Below are 12,106 nucleotides of genomic sequence, written 5' to 3'. Positions count from 1 at the left end.
AGCTGCCTGGCTGTTTATTACAGGGATACTGGCCAGTTTTGGATCAGTGCTACTGTTCCACAGAATGATAGTAAGTCTCACTCTGCGCTCAGAGATCAAACGTGTGCCCTGTCCTCTGTCTGCGCGTCCCACATATTTACACTGTCAGGGAAGTCAGGGCTGCTTTTCAGAAGGAACAACGCAGAAACACAGCAGTCATGCCACAGTGAAACACCTGCAACAGCAGAGCCTCCGTCTCTCATGGGCTTGATGAAATATGATCTTGATCATCACGGTTCCCCAATTATTTCCCCCTGAGGGCCAAATTACATTAGCAGTACAGAGTCAAGGGCCCCTGCCCGATGCCATAGGAGAACGTCTGCGATGGGCAGGGCGGGCACAACTTAACTTATTATGGGAATGATGAAGCCAAATTAAATATTGTGGAGGACACTGCCCCCCCATCCCCCATGCTTCCTGCACCCCTGCCACTGCCAGCACCTTGCCAACCGGGGGATAAGCTCACACACCACAAATCAAGCTCATCTCTACAAGTCTGTCAGGACCACATCATGTCAGATGTATGACGGAAAAAACAGAAATATAATATAACACTATAACCACAATAAAACATCAAAAATACAAATATACCTACACGTATTTAGATATAGTCCTTAAGTAAAACATTTTCTGATACCTTTGACATGTTATTGTGTTTGTCTGATGTGAACATCTAGTGTACCTGACCTTGTACAACACCTTGACCTCGGGCTGTTTGTCTTCTGTCACACACCAGTATAAAAGAATGAGGTGTACTTAAAAACAATACTGCTAGTTATTAATTAACTGTTCATTAAAACCAAGCACTATATTTTTATATCTTTATATATCACATAAATCAAAGTTTTGAGTGTAAACAGAATGAATACTATTTTTAAAATATTTGTAATACTATGAAGGCCATGTTTATAATTACATGTAAACACATTCATAATACATTATAATACAGTCATAAAAGCTCTATAAACATGGCTATAATTATTTGGTAACACTTAAAGAAGTCATTATAATGCAATATAGATACCTTCATAATGCATGAATATACATTAATAAAGTATTATAAACACAGCTATAACTTTATAAAAAGGCATAACATATTATAGGCTTGTTTATTATGCATTATGAATGCTCTATGAAGCTCACATCTATACTGCACTATAAATACCTTCTTAATGCAGTACAAAGCATGAGGCCTATACTGACCATTATATAGCATTTTTAAGGTTACCTATAGTGCATTATAGATGCAAGCTTCATTGGAGCTTATGAAATCTTATAATCAACACTATAATGCCTTATGATTGCAAACAGAAGATGCTGTAATGCTTTATTAAGTCTTATACTGACCATTATAATACATTACGAAGGTATCTATAATGCATTGTAGATGACAGCTTCAAATGAAGTGCTATCAAAATATTTACCATTAATACATTTTCTCAGTCTACTGCAGAGCAAAAATATTTCAGAAGATATTTGTATTTTAAATGTTTAAATGAAAATTTTAGTAAATCATCGGTTTGAATCGTAAAGAATGGGATTTACTAAATTTATGATGTAACACAAAGCAAAGTGCTGCCTAAGGGTCTGTCTGAGCTGACAGGTTCTGTCATATTTCAAATGTCAGCCAAGTGCCACTGCAGGCATGAATTACTGTAAGGAGGGACATGAGTGATTTAAAGCTTTTCCAGATGTATTCAAATGCTCAGAGGCCAATATCACTTTATTACACATTAAATCAATTTACTATAAGTAATTCCTCAGGAATCTGCTATGTTCCTGTCATTATTTTGTAGGTTGGTACTAATGCATGTAATGATTTGTTAATGTTCTAGGGCCACTCCATACAAGCAGACAGACAGCATCAGATTACAGAGCAAAGTTGGCCTAACAGGTAGTGTAACTGTGGGTTATGTTGTACGGAGATTCCACCAAAAGTTTATCTCCTGGGAGAGGGTGAGGGGATTGCCACTGATAAAATTTGCTGATTGGGATGAGGGGGGGGATGCATTAAAGAAAACGCATTAAAACGTCATGCCAATGATGTCAATTTGCAGGACTCCTGCAGGAGAGGAGGGGTGTCAGGATGTTCAGGCAGGCAAAGAATGATGAAAGTTTTGCCCGGCCACTCATTGGTTAGCACTCATCAGGTGACCCCAGAGGAGGTCCTGCATTGGTAGCAGCAGCACTTACAGAGCGGGCGACGGCTGCCATGGCTTCTACCACGAAGCTGGAAACCGGGGACTCGCTCATGGCTCTTCTGTGTCTTTGCGGGGCAGCAAGGCGCGACAGATGGGGTCTGGCCGGTCTGAGTTTAACCCTTTTCTTTCTCGCTTGGACTCAGTGGGGAGCTTTTGGGCAGCATAACCTGAAGATGGTAACAAAGATCATAAGAAACATACCAGGATAAATCACAGGCCGCAGTATATAAAGCAGAGATACTGAAAATAGCTGGGAACTATAATGATATTTTAACAGGACAGTATCTATACGGCCTTCAGCACCTACTGCCCACTTTCACAAATAAGGGAGAAAACAACATGGAATGTTGCTCTGTTTTTGTTTTCTGCACAAGCTAATTAAAATTCTAACAATCAGATGTAAACATTAATATCTCCCCAGTTAACCCAGCTGAAATGAAGGTTATTTAGGGACGGTTGTTTGAATGACTTCTGTAAACATCGGGCCTGATTTGGGCTGACTGTGTGGTACCAACCCTCAGCAGAAATTCCTGAAGACCTCTGGGAAAGAAAGCTTGTCGATGCCTATCAGCCTGGAAAGTTTACATTTCAGTGAAACACAGTCAGATCCTTATTATCCAAAGAGAAAGTTTGGGGCAGATTCTTCTAGAGAATGGTTCAAAAATCACAAAAAACATTCCAGAAGTTGAGAACATCATCATGTAGAGCAGGGTTCCCCAATTACGCTCCTGGGGGGCCCAGTCCGCAATACAGTTTTCAGATTTCATCCTGAAGAAACACACCTTGTTCGGCTCGATCAGTTAACTGCCAGGTTTAGAAGGTATATTTGAGCAGGAAATTTGTGAACTGTGTTGCACACTGCCCCTCCGTGACTGGAACTGGGGAACCCTGATCTAAGAGGCTCGTACTGATTTAGCTAAATTTAGTACTTTTGACTCCAGCAATATATATATATCAAAAAAGTAATTTTCAAAAAAGTAATTTATGCATGCTCTTTCTACTCAGCATGTTTTTCTGATATATATATATATATCAGAAAAACATGCTGAGTAGAAAGAGCATGCATAAATTACTTTTTTGAAAGCATGTTCTGTAGACATATTTGATGGCTAATGTAGGCTTTGTTGGGGAAAACCAGTGTCCTCACTGCACAGTTATATCAATGGACACGTGTGCTGGTGCTTGCTGCATTAGAACATGTACACTTTCACTGCAGGACCCAAACAGTAGCCTTAAATTTCAGGCTTCTGGCTTCAAATCCCTGCAGTTCTCCGTGACTTTTCTCCTGAGGTCAATAACATGCAATAATTGGCAATAGTGTTTTTTCACGTGCTTTTGACTGGACCAGCATCCCATCCAAGGTGTCCCGTCCCCTGTGCGTCCATCGCAAAGGACTTTTGCTGTGCCTGACAGAACTCTACAGGCAAAGTCAGGCCACCCCCTTCATGCCACACAGCTGAGTCACGCGACAAGTTGTGACCTGAACTCCAAGTGTAGAAACGCCTGAGATGCACCTCACTCATGCTCGTCAACACAGAGCCATCAGCCCCGTAGGGAGGAGTGTGACAGTGTTTTCAACATCGCTGTGACCGGTGGCGTCAACATTGCATAATTGTAAACATTTTGAGCTGATTCACTTAGGCTATGTTTCACCTAACATTTGCTTACGGCTGAAGATAAGTTTGCGGGATTTCACAGCATTCAATGTAAAATATGTACTGAGGCTTTATATAATTTGATTATTCTCCAGTTCGTTATGATTTTATTCTACTTTCATTGTTATACTAATTTAATGTGCTACATTATGAAGGTATTTATACATTTGTGCATGATACATGACTGCTTTAAGTAAAGGGTTGCCACATATTCCACAGCTATTCCACAGCTAGTCCCTGCAGAAAAACCTCCCTCATAACAAAGGCCATTCTCTTGGCTCATGCCTCAGCCCATACCATCTAACATTAGGAAGGTTTTCCAGTTTTGCCTGGAAGGTCACTAATTATCATTTACTTGATAGTAACACCCAGTGTATTGAAGGCACTTTGATAAAAACACACAAGAGATAGGCATGGATCCAGGAAACATGAGAATGAGTTTGCTGTGAATTTCAAGGAGAAAAGTCATACCTGACTGCAGCAAGAGCAGCACAAATATACTATTACTGTATTGTGTATATTACCGGAACGTTTGTTAGACTGACTAATAACGTCATAGTGAACACACGACCAGTAAATTCATGTTCAAAAGTCTGTGAAAAGTTGCACCTGGACAGCACTATGGCCCTGCTGCATGGAACCCTGCAGCTTGTTTCTGGCACAGCTTAGTACGTGGTGATGGAGTTCCAGGCTCCTGATGGAGTACCAGCCTAAGCTAACACTAAGCTAACCCAGTCTGGCATTCCAAGGTGTCCTTTAAGAGCCGGTCAGGGTCACCACCACAAACTCTTGATGGCTCGTACATCAAGGTAGCATCATGCCAACATTTCTAGACACACAGTGTGCAGGATGTGCATGGGTTGAGAAAAGAGATAACGTTGCAATTTTTTTTTAACAATAATTGGTTAAAAAAATCTTTTTAATGACAAAGATAGTTAATTCAAACAGTGGTACTGACCCCTCTGAAATACTATTTTAATTTATTTAGCAGTTGCTTTTATCCAAAGTGCTGTACAATAGAGGAGGCAGGGTCAGCCAGTCGCTGGAGCCACTGGGGATTAGGGGCCTCGCTCAGGGGCCCAAAGTTAGAATGACACTGCTGATCAAGGGATTTGAACTGGCATCCTACCCGAGTCCTATGCTCCAAAGTAAAGAACTAGCTGAGGCTAGAATCCAGGGTCAGCCAGCATGACAACAGCAACCTCCAGCCAACTGAGCTATCCAACTCCTTTGCTAGCCCAGCGTCTAATCACGACATAAGCATTTTGATACACCTAAAAAATGCTTTTTATGCACCTAAATTTAGCCCTGGTGCAGAACACAGGGCTAAATTTCTTCAGCTGTAATGTGGCAGCACACTGTTATTACAAGAAAGGCAGCTGTAAACGTGGCTGGATGCAATGGACGTAAGTCCTTAGCAAGCTTTTGGGAGATTAGATTTGCATTCTGTTGTTATTTTTGGATCCTGGGTCCAACAAAAATATTTCAGTATCTAGGGACTTGGAGTGTGATGACAGAACTGCCACGGAGGGAAGTTGCATAATAACGATGAGTAGCTATGAGTAGCTGGGGTTGGGTGCAATGTGTATGTCATCCAGGAAGCGGAGAATGGAGGTACACGTGATACTTGCGGCCAGTGTGCAGTTTACGGAAGCGAATGGTAAAGTATCTAGTGACCGACCCTTCAGTCAGAGCCCAAATGTTCTTACAAACCGAGGTGGCTGTGGAATGTATGATGATGTCATACGTTCAAAAGCGAGTACATGGTACATGGGACAGAAGCAGAGATATGAGCTGCTGTTGTGCCCCCTCCCCTCCCCACCCCAGCCGGAGTGACGTACATCCTCATTCTTGAGGAAGTTCAGACTTGCCACCAAGCACGGCCATTGCATAACTGTGCAGAAATGTTAGACTGTGTAAGAACATTTTTGGACAGATACTTATAGGAGATACTGCACATAAAACTCATTCAGAAGAACATTAACTGTGTGTGGCTCAGTGTGTTAGGACACTGTACCTGTGATTGCAAGGTCACTGGTTCAAAATCCCAGGATCAGAAGAGCGATGTGACCATCAGGCCCTTGAGCAAGACTCTTAACCCCCAATTGACCAGCAACTTTCTTAATTGTATGTCACTTTAGATAAAATGATAACATGGAGCAGTTAAAGGCCCAAAGGATTTGCTTGTAACTGTCCTGTCAAAATCGCTGATTTTTCAGTCAAATATGCATAGGTGATGGAACACTAACACTGAATAATATGTATTTAGTTGATTGTACTGATCATGGACACCTCCCAAAGTGGGCCTGAACTGCTGGCAACGTGGATTGGGCACATTCCATGAGATAAGAAACTGGCACTCTGACAGGTGGGAGGCAAACCCTGTAAACTTGTGTCCTTATATGCACCTTATGCTATACTAGTCACTGAAGGTCTGATGTGACAATGACAGATTGAGACAGCACCCTGGTACAGTCTTTCAACAAGACAATGCCCGTCCCCACACAGCACAAGTGTCTATGGACTGCCTGCGTCATGTTGAGGTCCTTCTGTAGCCAGCCAGGTCCCCCGATCTTTCCCTAATCAGACATGTGTAGAATCAGCTTGGACGTCAACTCAGTCCCAGTGCCAATGTGCAGGATCTCGAGGGCCAGTTACAACAGCTGTGAGCCAACTTGCTGCGGGAGAGGATATAACGGCTGTATGACTCCCTTCCGCACTGTATCACCGCATGTATCCAGGCCCGGGGGGGGGGGGGTGCACATCATACTCACATAGAACCAGCAGTGTGCCCATACTGCTAACTCCATTGTCCATTTGATCTGATATTAAAATCATTGCGATACAGTCACATGACCTTTCACCATGATTCACTTCATTTCCACCACTCTGTCTGGGTGCTTAACTTTTTTTGTCACTGAGTGTATATTATATGCTACACTTTCACCAGAGAATGCTGATCCCTCTGTGCATGAAGAGAGCCGTGATTTGAAAACTCCTTTACAACTCCTTTATCACGAGTGCAAATGTACAAGTTCACTGTTTGTGATATATCCAAAGTGTGACATACTAGAGGTGTTATTATTGTGAGTTTAAGTTGCCTAATAAAATGTTGTATTCACATTAAGCACTGGAAGATTAAACAGACATAAACTGCTTCTGCTGTTAAGTTATAAGTAGACTTCCAATATTTTTCCTGGCCTATGCCTCAGAGACGCACCATGGAGCCAGAAGATGAAACAGGCCTTAGTTTGTGTCACAGCAATATTTTTGCTGCCCGAGCGAACTGGCAAATTACTGAATGATTTTTCTCCAAACTTAAATTCCGTTTTTTAAAACTCTATCACCTTGCGGCGTGCTGAACGCCAACGTTCATCCCCAACGGCTTCCACTAGCTAGCAAAATCAAGCTCTTGCAAGCCAAAGACATGTAGGCAAAGACTGTTTTCTTATCAGACTGAAAAGAACATTTGTAGGCAAACAGTGACTTCATGGCGTTCAAATGAACCTCTTTCACCCTCTGCTGTTTGGGTGTGGAAGGAAGATGGAAAGTTGCTATACAGTCATATGTAAGTCAAACTCACTATAGAGCTTGAATATTTTCTTATTACGATAAAAATGCATCTTCCATTCAAACTGGGTACAAGTCATATACTACCATGTAATATAATGAATGAAGACAGCTGAGTACTGAGCCTTCGACACCCACAGGGGGCAGCTGTCAGTTACTGGTCGATTTGGCCAATCAGAAACTCAGACGCAAAATGCAAACGATAGGAAACATGTCAAAGCAGACAGTGATTGATAGCTCTCAGTATCACTGTCTTAGCTGTGATGCTTGGTAGAGAGTTTTAAGAATTTAGATGATGGTGGTGATACTAGGAATCATTTTATGCTGAAATGTCACAAATGAAGAGAGTGGCCCTCTTTCTAAGGATTGGTGTGTACAGGGGCGGGGCCGCAGGAGTACTGGCCCCAGTTAAAAGCTGATTAGCCACCGGGGTTCAGAACATATCATTGGCTAACGATAAGGCTGGCCCCTCTGTATGAATTACAGCCCTACCACACAAAAATCCTAGAATGAGAGTATAGACCATAAAGACCACACAAAAGACGAAGGAGGTAGCCAGCAGCATAGCTGACCACTAATTTAACAACAAATTATTTTTGTTTCTTACCCACTGAAGAAACTAACAGTGTCCTACAAAGACACAGTCTTTAAGAGTAACAGCTTTAAGAGTGTTTTCTACTGCACTCAGGGTGACAAGTCAGGGAAGCTCTAGGGCGAGCAATACACCTGTGAATATGCCCAAGCGCGGCCCTGAAGGCGACACGTGACAGGAGGATTCAGTGAGGATGGCAGGGGCATTCTGCTCCCTAGCTCCCCCTGGCTGGCATGCCAGGGAGCTGGTGGCGAGTGTGGTGGGCACCTGGCATGGCATAGCCTTTATTCGAAGAAGAAGAAAAAAACACACGTGACTAAATGAGCGACAAGCAGTACCAATTCTGTAAACGCATCATCACGTTCTGCTAGTGACATTTAATGTCATTAAAAATAGATTAACAGACTTATGGGTAATAACAGGTAACAAAGGGCAATCAAAACCAGCCCAGCTGACTTAGTTATTCGCCACAAAATACTCAGTAATCCCATTAATGGCAGTTTAAATAACCTGCAATTAAATTAAAGAGCAGGCATTTTAACAAGGCTTAGTATCATAATTCATTTTCATAGCATAACTGTGTAGTAAACTAAAAGAAACTATTTATATAAACATATCACATGGACTGGAAATACGTTGTGTTTCCTTTAATGTCACCAGTGTGAGATTAGCAATGCATTTGCAATATACTGTAACTGCATGGGCTGAAGTTGAAATGTATAGAGTATCAGCCCAGGCCCAATAAAAACAGATGTACCCTGCAGGTTCAGAGTTTCATTTAGAAAGTAACGTTATGAAAGTGTCCCTTCCTCAAGATACTTGGGGTTCTGATGTTTTAAATCCAAATTACACGCTATCAAAAATTTTCCCAGGATTACCTACTGGTGACTTTTATAGGGATGCGAGTCCATCACAGAGGGTAAATCTGCAATCCTACATTTGCCTCGGACAAATTACAAGTTAGCATTGACCATTTTTTTCCAAGTCTTTTTTAAAAACTTTGTATTTCATCCCTCAACACAGCATCCCTCATCATCGCACAACAGCAGCATGGCAAAAGAATAGCAGTTGCTTTGATACGTGACGCGTAATATCATCCTGACGCATCTGAAAAAAACGCAGTTTCTCTGACAGGTCCTGCATCTTCTCCCCACCTTCAAACTCCGCTGAGCACAACAGAACTCGAACTCCACTACTCTGCTGCACGCGTCTATAGGTGACGCTCCATGGAGTGGCTAGCTTTGCCTTTGGTCCTGTCGTGTCCCAGGAAACCTTACCTCAAGTAACCGCGTGTCTATGTGTGTGTATGTCATCTTTTAATTCATAATTAATATACGCTGGTCATTTTGTGTCACACAGAGGGCATGCACTGACCACCATTTTTATTATCAGCAAACACACGTACTTAAGTAACTTAACGAATTTAGTCTTGTATTATTGGAACTTTATATTGTTCACTTTGATTAAACCAAATAAAGAATGCCAGGAATAACAGCTTTTTTTTCATAAATTATCAAAAGAAAAACAAGCCGGTGATGCCTGAGATAGACTGCGTCCTCAGATTTTAATCACCAAGAATTAAGGCATAACTGTGTAGCTGAATCCACCTCATGTTCTAAGACACATCACAGAATTTAACTGAGACATATATAAGCACATCGGCTCCTCAATAAAACATGAATGAAAACGGGGAAGTGCAAGGAAAGAGCAATAACAATATATCTTGCTTGGAAAGAAGACTGATAAAAGGATTAACACTGATTAATGGTGAGATTTTCAGTGGTTTCTTTCTTAAGGGCTACAGTGTTATACTCTAAAGCCTTTATCAGATTCCTTAACCAGCAACACTGTACAGTTCATTCTTACCGGTGAAACTACAAGTAATATTGCTGCCTGAGGAAGTGGATAACTATCAAGAAAGAGCCAGGAGGGGTGTGGGAATGCGCCTCCGCTGCCAGCCACCGCTTTTACAGTCTCTGACAGGGAGGCAGAATCTAAGCCCGTTAAGGTCTCGCTTAGCTCAATGAGAATTCCTGCTCCCGCCGCGTGTTTGCGGGGTCTGTGCGTGCACGCGCATGCATGTGTGTTTAAGCGAGTGTGCGCTCATGCCCGGGCGCCGCAAAGCAAACGTACTGCAAACTGCAAGTTTTCTTTTTTGTTCCTTTAAGGAAACCATCCAGAAACTGCTACACTGGCAGTATGATTCAGTGGCTGCCCTTAACCCTAAAGAAGCTGGACCCTTCCCCTTTCCTGCTGAAATAATACTTCAGAAGAGGTTTTGTAGAAAAGCAAACAAACAAACAAAAAAATGCCAAAAAGCCATACAGATCACACGTGAAAAAACATAGTGTTTCTGCTGATGTATCACCTGTGAAAAGGAGGGGAAAAAAATTCCACAAAGCGAACAGAAACAGATGTCCACGGTAAAAAACAAGCAAACGAGCTACATGAGCATTTCCAGACCGATACGGGGATGGACACCAGGAAGGGCTTACCTTTTAGTGCTTACAGCAGAAGGTCTAGGGCTGACATCATAGTGCTAGGCGAAATTCCACTGTGACGGGAGCCGTGGAAACGTGGAGAGGCAGAGCGAAAGAAAAAGAGAGATACAGAGGGAGTGAGAGAGAGACGGCAGGAGAGACAGCAGCTGGGAGAGTGTGAGAGAGAGAGAGAGAGAGAGAGAGAAACCACAGAAATTTAGAAAGCGTGCGGCTCTCTGTGATGGTTATGAAGACTCAGAACCTGTTGGGTAACACCCCGTACTTGGGCACACTTGGAGCGCCGAGTGTAAATTCAAGACTTCCTTTACTGAATTACAGGGCTTCCTCCTCCTATCCGTCTGACAGGCTGCCATGTGACTTGATGCATGACTCAACAGTGAGACACTGAATCAGTGAAATCTTTCACACACAATGGAGTACTATACCAGGCCATAACCACCAATTACAGTCACCTTTTTCAGGTAGAGCATTCCACAACCTATTGCACTGTCAGCTAGAAATGCAAAAAGACATTCAAACTTCTTATATGAGAGAAAAAAAACTTTCTTTTTTTATGGATACATTTTTTATGGATATACGGTTATTTTATGGTCAAAATATATGATGCAAGAAACTGAATCATAATGATCAGAAGCTTGGAACAACACCCTAAATCTCAGGATGAGAAGAATTAATGTTTAAAAAAATTCCAATAAAAACATTTATTGACAGTAACACCACAGTAATGCCACACACCCACACATATAAAAACGCCCAAAGCAAGACAAGCAAGGTCATTTTCACAGCAATTTCTAAGAAACCAGGTCAGCAGCCATCTTATCCTATCAGTGTGTTACATTGTGTGTTTATGCTTAAATCTCATGATGCTTCTGATGGTTCCCCGCCATGCTAGCAGGTTTTAAAGGCACCCCCCTCCCCCCCCCCCTCCCCCCGAGGCTTTAAAGGCACTCCCACACCCAGGTGGGGAGGAGAGCAGGGACATTGTTCTAACCCACCCCGCAGGTGATTTTCCAGAGACCAGCCAGAGAATGACACCGCCGGACCTGACAAGTCCCCATCCCACCTGGTCTGACCCTTAAAGCCCCGCATGGAATCTCCACAGATGCTACAGTTCGCTGAGTGCCGAGGATGTCACCACATACCTATCTCCCCCCTATGCTCACTGCCCTACCTGCACTGTAAATACTACTCCTCTGCGCCCGGCCTCAAGTTATTTACCTGGGCAATAAATGTACACTTACTCACAAAAGAACACTATGTAGCATTAGAATATATACAAATATACACTAATACAATAAAAGTAACAAGAATGCTTTCAGATCTCCAAATAGTTACAAAAACACAATTTTCTGTACGGATTCATTTTTATAAGTTGTTGTAACTGTAGGTAAACCAGTTTGAGTTAAATTTATTGTTGGATGTCAAATCAGTTCAAGTCAAGTTTTATTTTCAGAGCACGTATAAAACAATCTCAATTGACCAAAATGCTGTACGATACTTAAATAAAGAGAATAAAACAAACTACAAACACTCTCATGTTATTTTATA

The 12,106-nt window shown here is 42.1% G+C and overlaps 1 protein-coding gene across 2 annotated transcripts in view; it reads right to left on the bottom strand.

The window, feature by feature from the left end:
- The window catches only part of slc4a2b (solute carrier family 4 member 2b), a 49,576-nt gene extending 38,716 nt beyond the window's left edge, over window positions 1-10,860 (bottom strand). Inside the window, exons 1-2 of one of the 2 annotated variants that reach the window (XM_049013477.1) lie at window positions 10,553-10,860; window positions 2,233-2,407 (exon numbers count right to left, since the gene is read on the bottom strand). In XM_049013477.1, coding sequence (XP_048869434.1) covers window positions 2,233-2,292 — 60 coding nt within the window. In that variant the 5' untranslated portion in view covers window positions 2,293-2,407; window positions 10,553-10,860. The remainder of the gene's footprint in view (window positions 1-2,232; window positions 2,408-10,552) is intronic. The other variant, XM_049013485.1, reaches the window with a different exon arrangement.
- Between the last annotated feature and the right edge of the window lie 1,246 nt (window positions 10,861-12,106).

This window comes from Brienomyrus brachyistius, chromosome 1 (assembly GCF_023856365.1).
Source record: "Brienomyrus brachyistius isolate T26 chromosome 1, BBRACH_0.4, whole genome shotgun sequence".
Taxonomy (NCBI): Eukaryota; Metazoa; Chordata; class Actinopteri; order Osteoglossiformes; family Mormyridae; genus Brienomyrus; species Brienomyrus brachyistius.
This window is presented reverse-complemented; position numbering and strand designations above follow the sequence as displayed.